At 40.5% G+C, this 25055-nt stretch overlaps 2 protein-coding genes across 3 annotated transcripts in view; both read left to right on the top strand.

Annotated features, from left to right (window-relative positions):
* Positions 1 to 773: 773 nt before the first annotated feature.
* LOC311035269 (uncharacterized protein) lies at positions 774 to 15263 on the top strand. Of its 2 annotated transcripts, none has more exons than XM_084043376.1 (6): positions 774 to 834; positions 919 to 1185; positions 3510 to 3581; positions 6154 to 6498; positions 9758 to 10306; positions 13582 to 15263. In XM_084043376.1, exons 2-6 carry the CDS (start codon positions 924 to 926, stop codon positions 15039 to 15041), a joined length of 2688 nt encoding a protein of 895 aa, XP_083899502.1. In that variant the 5' UTR covers positions 774 to 834; positions 919 to 923; the 3' UTR covers positions 15042 to 15263. The 2 variants fall into 2 exon arrangements, with proteins under 2 accessions (XP_083899502.1, XP_083899501.1); XM_084043375.1 differs by having other exon boundaries at positions 775 to 834; positions 898 to 1185.
* Positions 15264 to 16251: 988 nt separating this feature from the next.
* The window catches only part of LOC311035174 (uncharacterized protein), a gene marked incomplete at both ends in the record, with an annotated part of 49788 nt that continues 40984 nt past the window's right edge, over positions 16252 to 25055 (top strand). The window contains 5 exons of the mRNA XM_084043253.1: positions 16252 to 16357; positions 16528 to 16687; positions 17168 to 17238; positions 20823 to 20925; positions 22825 to 23135. Coding sequence (XP_083899379.1) covers positions 16252 to 16357; positions 16528 to 16687; positions 17168 to 17238; positions 20823 to 20925; positions 22825 to 23135 — 751 coding nt within the window. The remainder of the gene's footprint in view (positions 16358 to 16527; positions 16688 to 17167; positions 17239 to 20822; positions 20926 to 22824; positions 23136 to 25055) is intronic.

Genomic DNA, 25055 nt, shown 5'->3' on the forward strand with positions numbered 1-25055 from the left:
CTCTCTCTCTCTCTCTCTCCTCTTTACCCCGACACGGTCGAGGCAGAAGGCCGCCACCCTAGAACCTAGGGTCTGCCTGACGTTTCTTCCAGCTAAGAGGGAGTTTTTCGTTGCCACTGTTGCAAAAATTGCTTGTTCAGGGTGGGATTTGTTGTGATTTGACACTTTAATAAAATTGAATTGAATTGAATTGACATTCAGAACAATAACATTACAAGTTAATGTTTATTCACAGTTTTGGCCATAGTAAGCTATCTTACATATCGTTGCCGGAAACCTTGATATTTCAACTTTTTATGTTTTTTCATAAATGAATGCCCAACCCCATCAAACAAGTGTCGCACAAAAGTAGTGAAAATAGCAGATCTACAAGCTTGTAGATCTGCTATTTTCACTGTTTATATATATATATTTGTAAATAGTAATAAAAAAAGAACAGCGACAATATGCATAGAGGTGTGTGTTCCACCGGGTGCCGTGCAGAATTCTTTGGGAAACAAAGCGTATGTCTACTAACCATTTCATCAATTGACCACACGCGAGCGTATACGCGCACATGTGGTGCAGGGAATAATTATTGTATGCCCTCCGAATAAACCTACAACACACCACTGAGCATTACTGTACATACACTAAATGTTTCAATTGATGGCTGTTTTACACTCAGAGACAGTTACACACCTCCTCCAGCAGGGGGCGAAAGACATTGAGCCAACAGTGCCCTGGATCCTTCATTGCGCACGCTTGAAACACGTTGACCAGGAAGTAAGGTCGTGTAGTTCATCCTATGGTGTCTTTTGTCTCGGTGAAGAACGTTTCGTAGTCATAAAGGAGGTAAAATGTCTCTAAAAGGAGATAAAATGTCTCTAAAAGGAGATAAAATGTCTCTAAAAGGAGGTAAAATGTCTCTAAAAGGAGATAAAATGTCTCTAAAAGGAGGTAAAATGTCTCTTAAAGGAGGTAAAACGCGTCAAATGGAGTCTGTACGGCTGAAGATAAATGGACACCTGACGTCGGTGGGAGAGGAGATGTTGTGTGTTTTGGAGAAACACACAAGCGGTGATGTTTGTTGGGTCAGAGTGTTTGTGTTGGAGCGCCTCAGTGCGGCTGCAGAGTTCATGTGCAGCCTCTTCCAGAGAGAGATGGAGACACTACACAACACACAACTACTACACACTACTGCAGGTATGTCTGTTACATGCACACCATCAAACTACACACTACTGCAGGTATGTCTGTTACATGCACACCATCAGCCATGGTTCACGCGACGCTCGTCTGTCATGAGCGTCATGGTGGAACTTCAACCTGTTTTTTTTTGTCTCTTTCTCCATTTACAGCCCGTACATCTACATAAACGTTCACATTTCAAATATAAAGTGTTTACCTCATGGCCACAGATGTTACATTTTCAATCGGGCTGGTACAAGTACCCGTATCTTCCGTATTGTTCAATAAAAAAGCATTTTAATCCGATCGGTGGCCATTTTTATCATTGAATTGTAATGTATCAGAGTGCTTTACACCCCCCAGCCGATAGGGTCGCGTAGTTGAAAGCATATGGAGGAAATGGCCACCGATCGGATTCAAATGCTTTTTTTTGAAGAGGCAATGTTTTGCATCCGTCCATCCATGTGTGTCTGTCTGTGAACAGCTAATCTCCGGCACCGTTGGCTTGATCGCAGCGAAACTGTGCACACACACTCCCTGGATGCCAGAGCAGAACCTCTGCCCCAAATTATTCACATGGGCCTCTTAGAGCGCCCCCAGGAGGCCAATTTTTGCAAAACACATTTTTTGACAGTACACAGACAGATTTGTTCGAAACATCAAGCAAATCGGTACAAATGATCTCTATAGTCAATAAACGAAACGGGTCTTTCAGATTTTTCATATTCCATCCTGATAGGCTAAGATTGGCTTCCAAAGTTTGCAGGAGTGCTCCGTTTTGAACAAAATGCCGCAAATCATGAACGCAGCGTCCGATTGCGGTGAAACATTGCACGCACATTCGCACTACATTGAGGAACAAATGCCCTATTTTTGCAAAACTATTTTATTATATTACTCCTACAAATGTTGTCCAAACATCACGCAAATCGGTTCACATTATCCGTCCACATTTTTCACATTTCATCCTAATTGGCAAATTCAGAACATTACTGGCCCACACTAACCTACCTGACCTGGCGGAGACCTTTTTTCTTATAGGCTTAGACTTATGAGGTTTTGAGATAATTTCAATTAGTTTGCATATTGTTGACACATTGTATGCTTTTACATTGACTATTTCCTCTATTTTTGGAAATTTCCTAAAGTATAAAGTTATTAAATATGTCAGCAATGTCTTTGTATACTATAGTTATTTGTCATATCTGCCCTGTTTAATGTTTGTTTACAAATCCTAAAAGCCAAACAGGTGTTCAACGTTCAATCCCAAAAACACAATTGAATCGTTTATCACAATTATTTGTGAGATAATGAATCGTCACGTAAAATGTCATAACTGTGTCAGCCCTAAGACCTATCTCATTTCCAAAAGACACAATCATCTCAATGAAATTATAAGTATAGCCTACTATTTGACAAAAAGACGGGACAAGCTAATCTCTCTCTAAAACTAAAACATCCGGGACAACGCTCCACACGTCCCAGACTCTTCTACTTTCTGGCTCCCAAACTATAGAATGAACTCCCCATTGCAATTAGAACTGCAGACACACTCGCAATCTTCTGCCGTAATCTGAAGACTCACCTCTTCAGACTCCACCTCAGCCCGTAGCACTTGTCCTAGCCTTGACGACCTTGCAGGATTATGCAAAGGCTAAAATGTAACTTAGATATCATGTTATGTAGACAGATACCAGGTCATTGTTGACACTGGCATCCTATAGTGTGTATAGTTTTAATGTAGGCTGATGATAGGTTCTTGGTTTACTTATGTATTACTTTATTATTAGATTACTATTTCTATGCATTTGATGTATTATTGATGTATTATGATGTATTATGATGTATTATCTTGTGTCCTTGCTTACTGTAAATCGCTCTGGATTAAGAGTGTCTGCTAAATGCCTAAACTGTACTGTAACAATTTAAAGCAACACTATTGTGGCACAAACCAGTCGGTGACACACACACACACACACACACACACACACACACACACACACACACACACACACACACACACACACACACACGGCATGCAGTCAGACAGATAATTGCTCGACATCTGCACATGTTTTTACTTCGTCGTACAATGGTTTCGTGCGGCCAACATAACAGATCTGCAAGTCCACAACGCGTCACTTTCGCGACGTGTTTTGGGCTTGTATGTCTGCTGTGTTCATCATCAATGCGTGACACCGTTGTATGACGAAGCACAAATCAGGCAGCGAGCACCACTGCCTGATTTGTCCTATATTTTGCTCAGACCTGATTGGCTCACATCTATTGCTTTACATCACATTATTAGTTATTGTTTTTTTTTGTTTTGGTGAACGTAGGTGGAGGAATTGGTGAAAAAAAGAAGAGAGAAAAAGAAAGAAAGGAAAAGTCCAAAGGAAAGAAGAAGACGGGTGAGAAAGAAAACATTAGTGTTTGTGTTGTGGATGCAGGCACCTCTTATCTCCGTATTTTTTTTTTTTTTGTAAATGAATGCCGTACTTCGCCATTTCACACACAAGTAGCACAAGTAGCCGATCTACAAGCTCAAAACGCGTCGTAGTGCGATGCGTTTTGAGCTTGTAGATCTGCTATTTTTTAATTGGAATGCTGATTTTTTTTTGCTATTTTGTAATTGTAATCCTGAAGTAACAAAAGTAACATTATTTAGTTTCAAATGCATTTAGTTATACTTATGTTAACTTTATGAACTTAAATACAAATACATTGGACATACAAAAGACAGAATTGTAATACTAGTCATTAAGCTACTAATATAGACATTAAAGACATTAAACAAGTCATTAAAGCGGGTCATGTTTGCATGTTTGGAATTGTAAACAGCTGAAATCAATAATACAGTATATCAGTATTCTGATATTAACCTGTGGGCCGCATTAAGTGAAGGTGGGGGCCGCATGTGGCCCCCAGGTGCCCATGTATTGTGTATGTGATTATGTCAGCAAGGAATAATTGACAGCGAGCTGGTCATTGTTGAAAAATAAACCCCGACAGGGTGATTAAATCCTGACGCGATAGCGTCGGGATTAGTTATGGTTGTTTAAAGCCCAGCCAATGGGAACACAGAGGGGGCGCGGCTTAAGCAATTACATCCTGTCCACATACCAAGTTTAGGGGCTTTAGCATGCTGGGAACTGGAGTTATGGCTGTTTAAAGCCCGGCCAATAGGAACACAGAGGGGGTGGGTTTTAAGCAATTACAGCCCCTGTCCCTATTGGCCGTCTAAGAGCCCCTACCAAGTTTGGGGCCTTCATACCTCAATAGTTATGCCAAATATCTAAATAGCCATGAATATGACTATGGGTTCACACTTGTTATTTAATATTTTTAAGTGTAGCAACAGTTTTACATTTCACAGACCAGGAGAACACTTACTTTCCCCTAACTTGACGAAGCGCTCTTATTTTGAAGTCCACAGACTGAGTCAAGGGTTTACGTTTGGCTGGCTGGACTCGTGCTAAGCTTTGATTGATTTTGACTTGAAATGCCAACGCACCGTGTGTGTGTGTGTGTGTGTGTGTGTGTGTGTGTGTGTGTGTGTGTGTGTGTGTGTGTGTGTGTGTGTGTGTGTGTGTGTGTGTGTGTGTGTGTGTGTGTGTGTGTGTGTGTGTGCGCGCGAGTGCGAGGAGGGATGGACAGAGCACTCTGGCCACGTTCAGGTGTTTAGACAGATACAGATGTGCCACTTCAAAACTTCACATGTCCTGCCATCGCCAAGACAGTACATTTTCAGGGGATTCCCAGGGCAATAAGAGGGACAAAGAAGGGCATTTAAAATGCAGAATTATTTTGATGATCACTGCTTTTATGATGCTAATTAATTTGAGCAACTGGTCAAATCACCTTTCGCCTCATAATGAGTCTGACACCTTGTTCAACACACATTCTTTTGTTCTCATGTATATGGATGTCTGTTGAAGGGAAAAACGGGGGTGTGTAGTGACAACTTCTTTTCAGGGGCAAAACAGTGCATTTTAAGGGCAGAAAAGGGAGGAAAAACATGCATTTTCAGGCCACTTTCAGGGAAAGAACAGTAACGTGTGAAGTTTTGAAGTGGCACATCTGTATCTCGTGTTGTGTGTATTGCGAACTAAAGATGGTTGTGTCCTCACTCGGGCAACCCGAAAGCAAACTCCACCTGCCCGCAAGTTTTATTGACCTGCCACGGGTAGTCGGGCAGCCGTTAGTGTCAACCCCTGAACGGGGCTTGCACCTGAACATGTCTGTACTTTAATAGTAGTTCAAACATGAATAATTCAATCTCTTTCAAATGCTGGGAGACTTAGCACTTTTCTGGTGACTCATTTAGTATGTATATATGTTACCAAATGGACACTAGTAATACTTTTGGAATAATTCCAAGATGTGACTACGCCACTCTCGTTAGGGAAGAGACCCTGAACTGAATTATTTTACTGTTGTAACCAGGCCTGGAATTTCTCATTTTAGGGGCAAGGCCACTTGGCCTTTGGTGTTGTACTTTTTTTGAGGGCACAAAGGCCAGATGCCAGGGCAGGGAGGCCATCAAATAGAACAATGATGTTTTAAGTCCACGGAAATAATGAATTTAACTTGAAGGTTAAGGATGATTTAATTTTAATATGGTACAAGAATAGTATAACTATCTATGTGAAATATTACCCATCACAATAATCACATTAGATTTGCATATTACAGAATCCCCATAAGTTATTTTCATTCAAATGAAATGTTGAAGAGCCTGATTCCAGGCTGTGTTTATTGTCGTACACCAGTGGCTCAGGTAGGTTCCCGGTTTGATCCCAGCTCCTCCCTAACTGCTCCCGGTGAGCAGGTTGGTGCATTTTATTGGTTGTATGGTTTCCTACACTGAGAATGTCTGAATGAGTGAATAATGCACTATTTAAAGGATTTCTTATGTTTAAAGGAAAATGTAAATTTCAAACATTCAGTGTTTTTCTCTCGTTTCATCTTTTGTCCCCCTAGACGTCCTCGCTGTGTGTACAGAGGAGGTTCCTGCTGAACAGCAGGAGAGGAGCCCACATCTGGTCCAGGAGGAACCACAACCTCCACAGCTCAAAGAGGCACTGCTTCGCAGACCAGAGGACGCCGATGATTCAACATTGACATTACTGGCAGTAAAGAGTTTGATCGATGATGAAAACAGAGAGACAGAGCCTGTAGCCGGCACCTCGACTGGATGCATGAAAACACAGGCTTATGTAGTGGACTGTGCGCCATCGCAGCCAATTATTGATGGCCAGCCCCTCTCTTCAGACTGTTCTGAAGCTGACGCCGAAGACCGCGAAGACTGGGAGGAGACCAGGGAAGGTCAGTCGGCTTTAAACTCACTGAAATCACACAAGAAAATACATTTGGAAGGATACATTAACAAGCTGTCTCGAGACCTGAAAACTACCTCCATGAGGAGTCACGCAGGGAAGAAAGGCTTTAGTTGTGCAGATTGTGAAAAAACGTTCACTCGAAAGGAATGTCTGAAGAGACACACCATGGTCCATACAGGGGAAAAACCCTTTAACTGTTCAGTGTGTGACAAGGCCTTTGGTGAAAAGAGTATTCTAAAAAGACACATGATCACTCATACAGGCGAGAAGCCCTTTGTTTGTAAAGTTTGTGACAAAGGTTTTGGTCACTCAAATAGTCTAAAAATACACATGAGGACTCATACAGGGGAGAAGCCCTATATCTGTACGGTGTGTGGCAAAGGCTGTGGTGAATTGGGTAATCTAAAAACCCACATGAGGACGCATACAGAGGAAAGCCCTTTAATTTGTACATTGTGTGGTAAAGGCTGTAATACAAAGCCTATTCTAAAAAGACACATGCGGATTCATACAGGTGAAAAGCCCTTTAAATGTACAGTTTGTGGCAAAGGCTTTACTCGAATGGACGATTCAAAGAAACACATGATGACTCATACACGTGTAAAGTCCTTTACTTGTGAAGTTTGTGGCAAAGTCTGTTGTTCAACGCAGAATCTGAAAAGACACACGGGGACTCATACGGGTGAAAGGTCTCTTACTTGTAAAGTTTGTGACAAAAGCTTTAGTGGACTTCACGTTTTAAAAAGACACATGCGCATGCACACAGGGGAAAAACCCTTTACATGTAAAGTCTGTGGCAAAGGCTTTAGTCGAATGGAAGATTCAAAAGCACACGTGATGACTCATACATGTGAAAAGTCCTTTACTTGTGAAGTTTGTGGCAAATGCTATAAGCAAATGCGTGATCTAAAAAGACACATGAAAACTCATACAGGGGAAAAGAACACTTAGTTGTTGGTCTTTAGATGCACATACGAAGATATGCTGCAAGGATTCATATAGGTTAGAAGTTGTTAATTTAGCAGAAATATTATTTTTCTTCAAAGAAGCCTTTTGAGTTGACACATGATATCACACACAGACAATTATTTGACCATTCATTAATCCAGGATGACAATGACAAGTTAAAGCAGAAGAATCACTCATAGAAACATTGCTTTTAAGTCAATAGATTTGAATGCATACATTAACACATTAGCTGCCAAAGACGTATATATACGTCTTTTAATTATCAGCTGTTGTCTGCCAATGACGTATATATACGTCTTTGGAAAAAAGGAGAAAAAAAAAAAAAAAATTCAAAAATTTTTTTTTTTTTTTTTTTTTTGCATTTTTTTATAATTTCAACCCTTGTCGAATTATGAACAGATTAGGAGCTAAAAATGTTCGAAGATTTGCTGCTCCATTCACTTCAATGTTAAAATTCAAACGGACAAACAATTCACTTTGTTTTTTGGTTTAAAACTACTGCTTTTGAGCTATATTGAAACATCAACCAAACATGTCAACGAGGTCAAAATGACCTCGTTGACATTTGTGAAACCACACCTGAATCTCATCTGTGATTAGAAACCATCTGGGGATCAATCATACTGGAGGAAAAAAATCTGTGGCTACGCGAACAGGTACCAAAAACATGGCAAAACCCTGGCAGGCAACAGCTAAAAATCTGAAAAAACTCTGGCAGGCAATGTGTTAAACGTGATGTTTTAACTGAATCTGTACGAATTTCACCCACTTTGACAATAAAGTTGAATCAGAATCTGATGATGTAATATCAAATGTGTGTCTTTTAGTTTTTATCTTCAACTCCTAGGTTACTGGTAGAATAATATGAGCATGTCCATATTTGTTAAGATTTCAAATTACATAATCATAATTATATTATATTTGTGAATCGGGGCTACATCATAATACTCATAATCTAATAATAATATATATATTCAGAAACCCAAGAACCTATCATATGCCTTCATATGTACCAGTGTTTGGTATCATTCTTTTCAACACAACTTAAAGGTAGGGTAAGTGATTTTCTTTAGTTCAAATAAGTGCTATATAGCTCTATATTCTGATAGTACTCGTTGCTATAGAGTGTTTGTTCGGTAACAGGAGTCTCTCCAGCTCTTTGTTGAACAGAAAATGCATTTTCAGGTCGGGATACCAATTTTAACCAATCAGGATACAGATTAAACAAGTGAAATAGGAAGTGATGACACAAAGAAATGAGCAGACAAATTTGGAACTGGAACACTTTAAAAGATTAAGCTGATACATGGGTGCTTTCTCCTGATTGGCTGAAAGTTTGTCAGCTACCTGAAAATATATATTCTGTTTATTATAGAGAAAATTCTAATTCAAAAGTGCAATGTTTGCCTTTGAAATATAGCGGCTGATGCACTTGGACACATCATCAGTGTTGTTACCTGGAGTCACTGGGTGTTTCGGGTCTTGCAACAGACACCCTCCTCCAGGCGACCCGACCGAGGTTGATCAGCCCTCGGCCTGTGTCCAAGTGGCATGCTACTGCCCCACTGTCTCTTAGAGGGGAAGTTGGAGACAGTGCTAATTAAGGGGTTAGGGTTAGCCTGGCACTCGCCAGACCAACTGCACAGATCCATGCATGCTGCATTTACAACCTGCAACATGCATGGATCCACGTCATCGGTCCGACCAATGCCAGGCCAGTAAAGTTGAGATGTTGCTGCTGGGCTCAAACATCTCACTCTGCCTTGATGGATTAAACCCTCCCTGCATATACTGTACTCTAGTACAGCGCTCAGGTGAATGTACTTGTTACTGTCCACCACTGTCCCCAAAGCTTTCCCAAAGAGAGTCTCATCCTGTGAGAGATTCCTCTGATTCCATGCTGGGTTGATAGTCGTACACCGTAGTCGTAGAGTGGACTACTTGGAATCAGAAGGTTCTCGGTTTGATCCCGGGCTCCTCCTGGCTGCATGTCAACGTGTCGTTGAGCCAGACACTGCACCCCTAACTGCTCCCGATGAGCAGGTTGGTTTCCTTCACTGTCGTCGTGTGAATGAGTGAATATTGCATTATTCAAAAGGTTTTCTAATATTTAAAGGATTTTACACTTACAAAAGCCCCTCTCTGCCGTCATGGACCACTTTGATCGAGCTGCTGTATTGGAAATAACTAAACCTCTGGCAACCGAGTGGAACACAAACAACTAGGAAATAAAAAAAATGTAGTGCTTTTTTCTCATTTAATCTTTTTTCCCCTAGACTTCCTCGCTGGGTGTACAGAGAAGGTTCCTGCTGAACAGCAGGAGAGGAGCCCACATCTGGTCCAGGAGGAACCACAACCTCCACAACACGAGGAGAGGAGCCCCAGTCTGGTCCAGGAGGAACCAGAGCCTCCACAGATTAAAGAGGCGCTGCTTCCAAGACCAGATGATGCTGATGGTTCAACATTCAAGAACAGCTTTAGTTGTAACTATTGTGGCAAAATATTTAATCATAAGATAAGTCTGAAGAGACACACAATGATTCATACAGGGGAAAAACCCTTTACCTGTACACTGTGTGAAAAAGGCTTTATTCGAATGTATCATCTAAAAAGACACGTAAGAACTCATAAAGGGGAAAAGCCCTTACCCTGTGAAAACAGAATCACAGAGCCTCTAGCCAGCACCTCAACCAGATGTGTGAAAACACATGCTAATGTAAAGGACTGTGGAACATCACAGCCAACTAGTGACGACCGGCTCCTCTCTTCAGACTCTTCTGAATCTGACGCTGAAGACTGTGATGACTGGGAGGAGACCAAGGAAGGTCAGTCAGCTTTAAACTCAATGATATCACACAAGACACAAAATGTAGAAGGAGACAGCAACAAGCTGTCTCAAGACCTGAAGAGTCAAACTGGGAAGAAAATATTTAGTTGTGCAGATTGTGGCAAAATGTTTAATCAAAAGGGACATCTGAAGAGACACGCCATGATTCATACAGGGGAAAAGGCCTTTACTTGTGAAGTGTGTGGCAGTAGTCTAAAGGGCGATCTAAAAACACACATGAGGACTCATACAGGGGAAAAACCCTTCATTTGTAAAATTTGTGGAAAAGGCTGTAGTCAAAAGTGTGATCTAAAAAGACACATGAGGACTCATTCAAGGGAAAAACCCTTTATGTGCACAGTTTGTGGCAAAAGCTTTAGTAATAGCAGTTACATAAGCATGCACATGAGGACCCATACAGGGGAAAGGCCCTTTATCTGTTCAGTGTGTGGAAAAGGCTGTATTTCAACGCCTCATCTAAAAACACACATGAGGACTCATACAGGTGAAAAGCCTTATACTTGTAAAGTTTGTGGCAAAGGCTTCAGTCGAACGGACGAAATGAAAAGACACATGATGACGCATACAGGTGAAAAGCCCTTTGCTTGTGGAGTTTGTGACAAAGAATTTAGTCGAACGCACCATCTAAAAAGACACATGAGGACTCATACAGGGGAAAAACCCTTTACTTGTACAGTTTGTGGCAAATGTTGTAGTCAAAAGGGTGATCTGAAAAGACACATGAGGACTCATGTTTGAATACAAGGGGGCGTTAAATACATGTAGCTTCAGTCTGTGGGAATTGCTTTATTGTAGATGCATGTCTGAAGATATACTGCAAGGACTTATATAGAGTAGCAATTGTTGAACAGTAATAAAAACGTTTTTAATTTCAAAGAAGCCATCTAGTTGACACATCACATGTGACAAATGTATGATCATTCATTCTAATCCAGGAGGACAATGACAAGTCATAGATACTAAAGCAGTGGAATCACTCATGAATTATTTTTCAATAGATTTTAATGCATACATTTAACGTGATGTTTTAACTCTGACTTTGTACGAATTTCACCCACTTTGACAATAAAGTTGAATCAGAATCTGATGAAGGAATATCAAATGCTTGTGTGTTTATATCCTTTAGTTTTTACCTGCAACTCATAGGTTACTGGTGGAATAATAGAAAAATGTCCATGTTTGTCAAGAATTAAGATGGCATAACCATCATTATATACTTCAATTTGTTATTCTATTTGTGAATCTGGGCTATTTTGGCTGTTATTATTTTGGCTGGTATTGCGTAAGTTTGATTTTCACTTCATATACATTATAGAAAATGTTAATTTACCAATATTTGGTATCATTCTTGTCAAGACAACTAAATCTAGAGGAGCCAACACATTATTTTTCACTTTGACATACTGTTTCAACATATTGAACCCCAAAACACAGAAAAAAACATTAGAAAAATCCAGCGTATTATTTTGAAAGTACTAAGCTAATATTTTTTAACCCTAAATATTGGTTACCCAAGTGAATATACAATTGTCAAATTGAAATTAAATCAAGCTATATATAAGTAACTGTTTAGTCTATTTTGGGCATGTTTTAATGCTTTTGATTTTTCCTTTATGTACAAACTAGAAATATAAACCTACTGCAAAGTTTGGCTAGGTTCTCAGCACAACGTCACCAATGTGACCTCACCATTTTTCATTATTGTTTACTCTGGAATACTTTATCAATTTATTTCACAGTTAAATACACCAAAAGTATTTAATCCGATTTGTAAAATGCTGTGTTTTACACTTGTTGGATTGTTTGACTAGTGGAGCGCTACGTCACACGCACGTGCGCACATGAGCGATTGAAATAACCTCTTTAATATTTAGGCCTATTTATTAACCCCAAATATACATTGAATTTTATTATGTGTACTTGCATAATGGGGATACGTTAGTGTGGATATGCATTTACCTTGCAGACTCCTGTAATTTAGTTCATAAATCCATCAGTCCATCTCTGGACTGCTTCAGAACATCTGACGGTAGGCTATGGCTACACCTACAGTACTGAGCAGGTCACACAATGGACCATTGATGTGCATCCAGTTAGGGTCATTCCTATGTTAATTCACACTGTTGTCACTCTGCAGTTTTTGTAAGCGTTGGTAAGAGGTGTGAATCGTTGTTTTTGATCGATATGCGCGGTAGACGCACTCTCACGGGTGCGTTGGGGCGGGCTCCAACGCACTCCACCTCCACTACACCCCTGGTACGAAGCACAAACATGCTCAATAAAATGTTTTGAATGTTGAAACATACCTTGCACATAGAATGGTCAAGTTGAAATAAATTCAAGCTATGGACACATTTCCCCCCAAAAAACTAGGCATAACCAATAGGAGTTTTTCTTAAAAAATAAATAAATAATAGAAATTGATAATAATGATAATGAATGTAATATGATTTAGTATAATACAATAAATCCACAATGTAGTGTCACAGAAGCTATCTCGTATCTGTGGTATCAGGTTGCCATTTAGATGTGTATAGAAAACATTTCAGATAAAACTAAAATACGAGTGCGTTTGAGTGGAATATTTAGAAAAAGACCCTTCGGAGAGGTCCCTGACCAAAGTTAACTGGGCTGACCACTCCGTGACGCGTGTGTTAATTGTTTAACTCATAATTTACTTTTCAAAAGTGCAATATTTGTCTTTTAAATGTAGTAGAGTGAACGTCATGAGTATCCAAAAATACTAGAGCAAGTACACATTTTGAAAAGGTTCTCAAGTATTAGTACTCAGGTAAATGTACTTTACTGTCCACCACTATCCCCAAAGCTTTCCCAAGCTCGGTCAGGGAAAGTCCCATCCTAAAGTGATTCCATGCTGGGTAGAGTGGTCGGCTTGGAATCGGAAGGTTCCAGGTTTGACCCAAGGCTCCTCCTGGCTGTATGTCAAAGTTTCGTTGATCAAGACGCTGCACCCCTAAATGCTCCCAGTGAGCAGGTTGGTGCCTTGCACGAGTTCCGCCACTGTCGTTGTGTGAATGAGTGGATAATGCACTATTTAAAAGATTTGTTTTATATTTAAATTATTTTACACTTACAAAAGCCTCTCTCTGCTGTCATGGGCCACTTTCTTAGAGCTGCTGTGTTGGAAATAACTAAACAGCTGGTAAAGTCTATGGCAATCGAGTGGAACACAAACAACTTGGGGAAAAAAATCAATTCAGTGCTTTTCTCTCATTTAATCCTTTTCCCTAGACTTCCTCGCTGTGTGTACAGAGGAGGTTCCTGCTGAACAGCAGGAGAGGAGCCCCCATCTGGTCCAGGAGGAACCAGAGCCACAGATTAAAGGAGGTCCAGAGGATGCTGATCGTTCAACATTGACATTACCAGCAGTAACGAGTGTGCATGATGATGAAAACAGAGAGACAGAGCCTCTGGCCGGTAGCTCAAACGAACACATTAACAACAACAACAAGATGTCTCAAGACGTGAAAGCTACCCCCATGAGGAGTGACACAGGCAAGAAAAGCTTTAGTTGTAGAGATTGTGGCAAAATGTTTAATCGAAAGGAATGTCTGAAGAGACACACAATGATTCATTCAGGGGAAAAACCCTTTAACTGTACAGTGTGTGGCAAAGGCTTTATTCGAATGTATCATCTAAAAAGACACATAAAGATTCACAGAGGGGAAAACCCCTTAAACTGTGAAAACAGAAGCACAGAGCCTCTAGCCAGCACCTCAACCGGATGCATGAAAACACAAGCTAATGTAGAGGACTGTGGAACATCACAGCCAACTATTGACAACCGGCTCCTCTCTTCAGACTGTTCTGAATCTGACGCTGAAGACAGTAATGACTGGGAGGAGACCAAGGAAGGTCAGTCAGTTTTAAACTCAATGAAATCACACAAGATACAAAATGTTGAAGGAGACAACAACAAGATGTCTCGAGACCTAAAAACTACCCCAATGAGGAGTCACACAGGGAAGAAAAAATTTAGTTGTACAGATTGTGGCAAAATATTTAATCAAAAGGGATGTCTGAACAGACACACAAAGACTCATACGGGGGAAAAACCCTTTATCTGTGAAGTGTGTGGCAAAGGCTTTGTTCGCATGTATGTTCTTAAAAGACACATTTGTGGAAACGGCAGCAGTCTAAAAGGTGACAAAAAAACACACATAAGGACTAAGTATACAGGGGAAAAGACCTTTATTTGTGAAGTGTGTGGCAAAGGTTTTAGTCAAAATTGTGTTCTAAAAAAACACCTGAGGATTCATACGGGAGAAAAGCCCTCCATTTGTAGAATTTGTGGCAAAGGCGTTCGGCAGATAAAATCACACATGAGGATGCATACAGGGGAAAAGCCCTTTAGTTGTACTGTGTGCGGTGAACAATATAGTTTAAAACCTAATCTAAAAAGACACATGAGGACTCATACAGGTGAAAAGCCCTTTACTTGTGGAGTTTGTGGCAAAGGCTTCAGTCGAACGGACGAAATAAAAAGACACATGATGACTCATACAGGTGAAAAGTCTGTTATTTGTAAAGTTTGTGGCAAGGGCTTTAATCGAATGCACATCCTAAAAAGACACATGAGGACTCATACAGGGGAAAAACCCTTTACTTGTACAGTTTGTGGCAAAGGCTGTAGTCAAAAGGGTGATCTGAAAAGACACATGAGGACTCATACAGGGGGGGAAAACACTTAGTTTCAGTTTGTGGTAAAACGTTGGTCTTGATACATATCTGAAGATGTACTGCAAGGATTCATAGAGGGTAGAAGTTGTTAGTTGAACAGTAATACATACATAATACTTAAATACTATGTTCAAAGAAGCCATCAGAGTTGAAACATTGTATCACACATGCCAAATGTATGATAATTTATTCTGATCCCGGATGACAATGACAAGTCATAGATACTAAAGCAGAGGTATCACTTATGGAAACTTATTTTAAGTCAATGGATTTGAATCAATACATTAAACATGATGTTGTTTTGACTCTGACTTGGTTTACTCGTTTTTTTCCATTCTTTCTCTATTCTTTAGTCCTTTCTTGAAACTGCAAATGATGGGAGTTTCTGGGAATTTCACCCACTTTGACAAAGTTGAATCTGAATCTGATGGTGGAATATCAAATGCTTGTGATTTTCTAATCCTTTATTCTTAACCTGAAATTCATAGCTTTTGGTAGAATAATATGAGCACGTCCATATTTGTCAAGATTGAAGATTTCATTATTGTATTTGTGAATCTGGGCTACTTTGGCTGTTTTTGGCATACTTTAGATTTTCCCTTCATATACCATAGAACATATTTACTTTGATTTTACCCCAAAAAACACCAAAATTATAGATTTGGATTTGGATAATGCTCTCTTATGTCTTCTTGACTTGTAAGAAGCACAAACATGCAGAATTGATTATTTTGAATGTTAAAACATAGCTTGCACATTTGCAACTGGTCAAGTTGAAATAAATTCAAGCTATGGACACATCCCTCAAACAAAGGCATATTTATTTTAAATGAATTATAATAATACGAAGCACATTCCAATAATAGTAATGATGAATATAATACAATAATGATATATAATACATTTTAAAAAGAATTATACTAAAATTAGTCCCAAAGCCTCTCTCTCTATCTCTGGTATACATGGTATCATGGTGCCATATTTTGTTTTTAGAAAAACATTTCAAATAGATCGAAATTAGGATTGTGTTTGAATGGAATATTTAGGAAAGGTCAGTAAAGGGAAGCCTTTAACTGAGTGTTTAACGCACATGTACTTTTCAAAAGTGCAATATTTGGCTTTGAAATGTAGCGGAGTTAACATCGTCAGTATCCTAAAATATAAATACTAGAGTGAAGTACATACTAAAATGTAATACTCCAGTAAAGTACTCAGGTACACATGTATTGTGTTACTGTTCACCACTACCCGCAAAGCTTTCCCAAGCTCTGCCAGAGAGAATCTCATCCTGAAGTGATTCCTCTGATTCCAGGCTGGGTTGATAGTCGTACACCAGTGGCTCAGGAGGTAGAGTGGCCGACTTGGAATCAGAAGGTTCCCGTCATGTCAACGTGTCGTTGAGCCAGACACTGCAATCCCAACTGCTCCCGATGAGCAGGTTGGTTTTCAAATTTTAAACATTCAGTGCTTTTCTCTCATTCAATATTCTTTCCATAGACTTCCTCGCTGTGTGTACAGAGGGGATTCCTGCTGAACAGCTGGTCCAGGAGGAACCACAACACAAGGAGAGGAGCCCCGGTCTGATCCAGGAGGAACCAGAGCCTCCACAGATTAAAGAGAGACCAGAGGATGCTGATGGTTCAACATTGACATTACTGTCAGTAAAGAGTGTACATGATGATGAAAACAGAAGTACAGAGCCTCTAGCCAGCACCTCAACTGAACACATGAAAACACAAGCTGATGTAGAGGACTGTGGAACATCACATCCGACTAGTGATGACCAGCTCCTCTCTTCAGACTCTTCTGAATCTGAAGACAGTGGTGACTGGGAGGAGACCAGGGAAGGTCAGTCAGCTTTAAACTCACACAAGAAATCACACAAGACACAAAATGTGGAAGTAGACAGCAACAAGATGGCTCAAGACTTGAAAACTACCCCCATGAGGAGTCATACAGGGAAGAAGACATTCAGTTGTACAGATTGTGGGAAAAGATTTACTCAAAAGGGTCATCTGAAGAGACACACGATGATTCATAGAGGGGAAAAACCCTTTACATGTACAGTGTGTGGCAAAGGCTTTATTCGACTGTTTCATCTAGAAAGACATCTCTGTGGAACATCACATCCAACTAGTGATGACCACCTCCTCTCTTCAGACTCTTCTGAATCTGAAGACAGGGATGACTGGGAGGAAACCAGGGAAGGTCAGTCAGCTTTATACTCACACAGGAAATCACACAAGACACAAAATGTGGAAGTAGACAGCAACAAGATGTCTCAAGACCTGAAACCTACCCCCATGAGGAGTCACACAGGGAAGAAGACAATTAGTTGTACAGATTGTGGGAAAATATTTACTCAAAAGGGAAGTCTGAAGAGACACACAATGATTCATACAGGGGAAAAACCCTTTACATGTACAGTGTGTGGCAAAGGCTTTATTCGAGTGTTTCATCTAGAAAGACATGCAATGATTCATAAACAAACACACATGAGGAACCCAGGGGAGAAACCCTTTGCTTGTACAGTGTGTGGCAAAGGCTACAGTCTAAAGGGTCATTTAAAAAGACACATGATGATTCATACAGAGAAACAATCTTTAATTTGTACAGTGTGTGGCAAAGGCTTTCATGTCATTAGTGCCATGAACGTACACATGAGGACTCATACAGGGGAAAGGCCCTTCACTTGTACAGTGTGTGGCAAAGGCTGCAGTCTAAAGGGTCATTTAAAAAGACACATGATGATTCATACAGGGGAAAAACCCTTAATTTGTACCGTGTGTGGCAAAGAATTTCGTCATATTGGTACTCTAAACGCACACATGATGACTCATACAGGGGAAAGGCCCTTTACTTGTACAGTGTGTGGTAAAGGCTCTACTACATCGACTAATCTGAAATCACATATGCGAATACATACAGGTGAGAAACCCTTTACTTGTAGAGTTTGTGGCAAATGCTTCCGTCGAATGGTAGATACAAAAAGACACATGATGACTCATACAGGTGAAAAGTCTGTTACGTGTGACGTTTGTGGAAAAGGCTTTAGTAGACAACATGTCATAAAAAGACACATGAGGACTCACACAGGGGAAAAGCCCTTTACCTGTACAGTTTGTGGCAAAGGCTGTAGTCAAAAGGGTGACCTAAACAGACATATGAGGACTCATACAGGGGGGGGAAACACTTAGTTTCACTTTGTGGCAATTGCGTTGGTCTGGATACATAATACAAAGATAAACTGCAAGGATTCAAATAGGGTAGAAGCTGTTATTGGACAGTAACAAATACTTGTTTTATTTTCAAAGGAAGCCATCTGAGTTGACAAATGGTTGATACTTCATTCTAATCCAGGATGACAATTACAAATCATAGATACTAAAGCAGAGGAATCACTCATGGAAAAAAAAATGTTTTAAGTCAATGGATTTGAATGCATTTTGACTCTGACTTGTTTCACTTATTTCTTTCTTTCTTTATTCTTTAATCCTTTCTTGAAACTGCAAACGATAGGAGCTGGCACTAATTGAACCCGCTTTGAAAATAAAGTTGAATCTGATGATAGAATATCAAATGCTTGTGTTTTTTTAATCCTTTATTTCTAAAGCAACTCATTGGTTTTGGTAGAACAATATGATTATGGCCATATTTGTCAAGATTGAAAATATGTACCGTTTTATTATATGCATTAATTTAATTCATTAAGTCATCAATGCCTGCAATAATGCTGTAATAGAGGGCTGACAAACTGCGTTTTCTTTGCAGCTGAGTAGTGTTTGGACCACTGTTTCCCAAACAGTGTGTCGGGACCCGTGTTTGGGACGCGGACCAAGTTTGTTTGGGTCTCGAGTAAATATCCCCTTTTTTTGTTTATTTAAAAACATAATATTATTTCAAAAGATTAAAACATTTTCATCAATTTAAAACAATTCAAAGTACTTCAAATAAAATCTAATATATATAATACTTTTTATATGTTTACAAGCTCACAACGCGACGCTAAGTCGCTAACTATAAAAAATTGTTGGTATAGAGCCTGACATGACAGTGTGGTTTTCAGAGTGTCATAAGTCACCCCATCCATGCCACTGGCTTTATTGTTTGGGAGGTTGTGTAGAACTCTGCCTCCTCACTAACCTCGCGTCACCAGGCTTCCCACCGCGGAGGAAAGCCTGGTATTCTTCTGCCTACACATGTTGCGTGAATATCATCAGAGTCGGACAAACTTCTTGTATTGCAATTAAAATCATTTATTTTCTATACGTTTAACAATACTAATAAAAAAGGGGAAAGAGGAGGTGGAACAATGGGTTGGCAAGGCATTCTCCAAACAAATCAGATCCTGATCAGTCATGAAGGCAGGTGTCTCTGTCTGCCTAATAAGCACAGATAGCCTGGTCTCTGGCACAGATGAGCTCGATCCCACTAATTAGAGATGACACTGGGATGACAATGGTCACTGTCCTATTGTCCATGAAGTGTCCTAGAGTGATATAAAACATTACATAAACATTACATTTCGTTTTCCACAATATATCTTCAACAACACATACGTCATGTCCTAGTATGAGTGAATAGGGGAAGGGAATCAACGTCGCGTGATGCCCTTTTTTGGCCCGGCAAAAACTTGGATGCGTCTCAAAGAATATGATTGTTAGCAGAATCGTGGAACGTTTAGAATATTTGGCGATCCCGTTTTCATTTTACACAAGATCGGTGGTTGTTGCAATGACCTGCACTACAATACTTCACCATGTTGCATAAGCCCATAACATTTAACAATGTGTACGTTCCGTAGTGCAATTCCAATGGTGAAAGCTGTGTTGTTTCACCCGAAAAAAGGTAATGGCGGATTCGGCCACGATTTGGCCACGCCCCGAAATACCCGTATGTGTGTCTCAAATAATTCATTCTAAAACTGAGCCGTGTGATCCGGTTTAGAAAAAAGGCATAAAAACAAACAAACGTGTTCAGGTGTTGCGGCAGGCGTCACATTGTTTTATTCCCCACTTAATGCAAATCAATTAGTTTAGTCTCGCTAATTGCGCTACGAGAATAAAAGATGGGCATACCAAACGATTATTATACCAAAATAAACACAACAATTATACCAAACTAAACACATTTTGAACTAGGGGAATCATTTTGGAGGTGCACAGCACCGAAGGTTCCGGTTGTGTGTGTGCCGCCGGATGACGTTAAGTTATTTCCGCTCCAGAGCGGATCTGAAACCTGAACATGGTGTTGATCCCATGCAGGCTACCTCCTCACAGGTAAAGTGCGTGGTGTTAGGAAACAAGGAGGTTGTGTAGAACCAGTGGTGGAAAAAGTACTTAAACTTTTTACTTAAGTACAAGAATCAATACTGCAATGCAGAAATACAAGTATTCAGTATACTCATAGCGCAGAATGTCCCATTTCACAAGCTCAAAATGTACAAAAATCTTTTGAAAATAGCAGATCTACAAGCTCACAAGAGCTTGGAGATCTGCTATTTTCAAATGGTCGAAATATATATATAGGGCTGAAGTGGTTATTGTATGTTTTGTGATAAAAATCTAAATCTACAAAGTAACTAGCAACTAAAGCTGTAAAAACATTGCAGTCGAAGTTAAAGTACACTATTTGCCTCTGAGATGTAGTGGAGTAGAAGTAAAAGTATTGAAAATTGGAAATACTCCAGTAAAGTAAAAATTCCTCAAAAGTGTACTTAAGTAGAGTACTTGAGTAAATGTACTTAGTTACTTTACACCACTGTGTAGAACTGTGTCTCTACCTCCTCACAGGTAAAGTGTTAGGAAACGAGGACGGCTCATATGCTGGCAGGACAGGTATCCCGGGATTAGCCGTGGCCCGTGCGGTTGCCGCGGCTGCTGGTCGATCCTCCCGGTAGGTAATGCTTGCTTGTACGCAAGCTTGATCAAAGCGATCAGACACATATAGTCCATAACATTTGCAACTGCATCTTATTAGCACCTTATTACATATAACGATGGTAATTACAACGGGTGTTTGTTTAGGTCTTTCAAACAATGGTTTCACATTCTCCTGCACCTCGTCTCTGGTGTGCCTCCATCATGCACGTGTTAATTAATGAAAATGGCTTTGCCAACTCCAAAAAGCCCCAAAGACATGATGCCAGCACCATTTGACCCCAGTGCTTCAGAAAAAAAGAAATTAAAGGGGGCGGACTGTATTCGGCAATACACATTTGCTTGACAGGAAGTGTCCGCCCCCCTTTTCTCAGATCTGGTGAGTGGTACATTAATGACAATGGTGGGGACCTGATTTTGGGGGGTCTCCAAAAGTGAAATGACAATTTGGACTTTTAAGACCTTTTTAAAACCTAAAAGAATTTGAAAGAAAATAAAAAAGACCAGAACCACATGGGCATGCCCACTTCCAACCCATGCCGGTTAGCCGACATGCAGACCACATGGGAACCACATGGGCATGCCCACTTCCAACCCATGCCGGTTAGCCCACATGCAGACCACATGGGAACCACATGGGCATGCCCACTTCCAACCCATGCCGGTTAGCCCACATGCAGACCACGTGGTTGCCACATGGGCTTGCCCACTTCCAACCCATGCCGGTTAGCCCACATGCAGACCACATGGGCTTACCCACCTCCATCCCACGCCAGTTAGCCCACATGCAGACCACGTGGGAACCACATGGGCTTGCCCACTTCCATCCCACGCCAGTTAGCCCACATGCAGACCACGTGGGAACCACATGGGCTTGCCCACTTCCATCCCACGCCCAGTTAGCCCATATGCAGACCATGTGGGACCCTCATAATTTGCCCAGTTCAAGCCCATGCCCACTTGGTACCCAAGTAGCCCGCATTGAAACCATATGGGTCCCACATGGGCGTGCTGGCTGGGTTACTGCATCCACAAACTATACAAAAAAAACTGGTAAAACTTTTGCCAAATCGTCAAATAATATAAGAAAAATATAAAAATAGCCGATCTACAATGAGCTTGTAGATCGGCTATTTTCACATTATTTAGTCGAGTCAAACTAAATGTAATGCCTCAACTCCTAAATTCCACGTCCTTGACAGGCCGGGGGGTCCCCATTTCAAATATGATTATTTTGGCGGGTCCCCAGTTAGGCCTGTCACAATTATTATATAATCGATCACAATTATTTGAGAAAATCGCGATCATTTTTGCATGATCGTCATAATCGTTTCCATGTTGAAAAATGTTCACCCATTTTCAGAAATAGCAGATCTATTTAATTATTATAGTCAATAATGTATTTTTATTATTTAAGTTATTTGTCATATCTGCCCTGTATAATTATTGATTACGAAGCGTAAAAGGCTATATATGTTTCTAATGTTCAATTTCAAACACACAATTAAATCGTTACTCGCAATTATTTGAGTGACAATCAATCATCAACTTAAATTTGTAATCTTGACAGCCCTATCCCCAGTTCAAATATGATTATTTTGGGGGGTCCTCATTATACAAAGATCCACATGTAACATTTTATTGTTTCTTCATAATTAATATAAGTGTATGTTCAGCAAGAAATGAAATAAATGTCCATCTGTGTCTTACAGTGTCTGTCTGTCTGTCCGTCCGTCCGTCCGTCCGTCCGTCCGTCCGTCCGTCCGTTCGGTGACAGTTACACATCTCCTCCAGCAGGGGGCGAAAGGCATTAAGGCAACAGTGCCCTGGATCCTTCATTGCGCATGTTTGAAACACGTTGACCAGGAAGTAAGGTCGTGCAGTTCATTCTATGGTGTCTTTTGTCTCGGTGAAGAACGTATCGTAGTCATAAAGGAGGTAAAATGTCTCTAAAAGGAGATAAAATGTCTCTTAAAGGAGGTAAAATGTCTCTTAAAGGAGGTAAAACGCGTCAAATGGAGTCTGTACGGCTGAAGATAAATGAACACCTGACGTCGGTGGGAGAGGAGATGTTGTCTGTTTTGGAGAAACACACAAGCAGTGATGTTTGTTGGGTCAGAGTGTTTGTGTTGGAGCGCCTCAGTGCGGCTGCAGAGTTCATGTGCAGCCTCTTCCAGAGAGAGATGGAGACACTACACAACACACAACTACTACACACTACTGCAGGTATGTCTGTTACATGCACACCATCAGCCATGGTTCACGTGACGCTCGTCTATCACGAGCGTCATGGTGGAACTTCAACCTGTTTGTTTTTTTTGGCTCTTTCTCTATTTACAACCCGTACATCTACACAAACGTTCAGATTTAAAATATAAAGTGTTTCCCCCACGGCCATGGATGTTACATTTTGAATCGGGCTGGTATAAGTACCCGTATCTTCCTTATTGTTCAATAAAAAGCATTTTAATCCGATCGGTGGCCATTTTCTCATTGAATTGTAATGTATCAGAGTGCAATACACCCCCCAAAATGCTTTTTATTGAAGAGACTATGTTTTGCACCCTGTCCGTCTGTCCGTGTGTCTGTGGACAGCTAATATCCGGCACCGTTGGCTTGATCGCAGCGAAACTGTGCGCACACACTCCCTGGATGCCAGAGCAGAACCTCTGCCCCAACTGTTTCCCATGGGCCTCTTACAGCGCCACCAGGAGGGCATTTTTTGACAGTACTCCTACAGATTTTGTCCAAACGTCACGTAAATCGGTACACAGTATCTCTATAGTCAATAAACAAAACGGGTCTTTCAGATTTTTCTTATTCCATCTTGATTGGCTAAGAATGGCTTCCAAAGTTTGCTTGAGGGCTCCGTTTTGAACAAAATGCCTCAAATCATGAACACAGTGTGTCATTTCTGTGAAATTGTGCACGCACATTCTCAGTAGGCCGAGGAAGAAATGCCACTTGAAATGTTTCCAATCAGCCTCATGGTGGCGCTTTAATATGCCGTTTTGTGTTGTTACATATAACTGCACCGATCTGCGTAAAACTTTGTATATGCACTCCCTAGGGGCCAAGGAAAAACCTTTGCCTTTATAGCGCCACCAGGAGGCCGACTTATTAACACATTTTTGGATATTACTTCAGATGTTATCCAAATTTCACGCAAATCGGTACACATGATCTCTATAGTCATGTGATCAAGATGGATCTGTTTGATTTTCATATTCCATCCTGATTGGCCAAGATTGACATCTTAAGTTTGCAGGAGTGACCCGTTCGGAGGAAAATGCCGCAAATCATGAACGCAGCGTCCGTTTGCGGTGAAACTGCACACACAAATGCCCTTTTTTTACAAAACTATCTTTTTTATATTACTCCTACAAATGTTGTCCACACATCACGCAAATCGGTTCACATTATCTCTATAGTCAAGCGATTAAGACGGATCCGTCCGAATTTTTCACATTTGATCCTGATTGGCAAATTCAGAACTTTGCTGGCCCACACTAACCTACCTGACCTGGTGGAGACCTTTTTTCTTATAGGCTTAGATTTATGTGAATTTGAGATAATATTTTTGGAAATTTCCGAAAGTATAAAGTTATTGAATATGTCAGTAATGTCTTTGTATACTATAGTTATTTGTCATATCGGCCCTTTTTAATGTTTCCTAAAAGCCAAACAGGTGTTCAATGTTCAATCCCAAAAACACCATTAAATAGTTAATCACAATTATTTGTGAGATAATGAAACGTCAGGGGCACGGTGGCAAAACGGGTCTTTCAGATTTTTCTTATTCCATCTTGATTGGCTAAGAATGGCTTCCAAAGTTTGCTTGAGGGCTCCGTTTTGAACAAAATGCCTCAAATCATGAACACAGTGTGTCATTTCTGTGAAATTGTGCACGCACATTCTCAGTAGGCCGAGGAAGAAATGCCACTTGAAATGTTTCCAATCAGCCTCATGGTGGCGCTTTAATATGCCGTTTTGTGTTGTTACATATAACTGCACCGATCTGCGTAAAACTTTGTATATGCACTCCCTAGGGGCCAAGGAAAAACCTTTGCCTTTATAGCGCCACCAGGAGGCCGACTTATTAACACATTTTTGGATATTACTTCAGATGTTATCCAAATTTCACGC

The sequence above is a fragment of the Gymnoscopelus microlampas genome (genome assembly GCF_963454915.1).
Source record: "Gymnoscopelus microlampas genome assembly, chromosome: 19".
Lineage (NCBI taxonomy): Eukaryota > Metazoa > Chordata > Actinopteri > Myctophiformes > Myctophidae > Gymnoscopelus > Gymnoscopelus microlampas.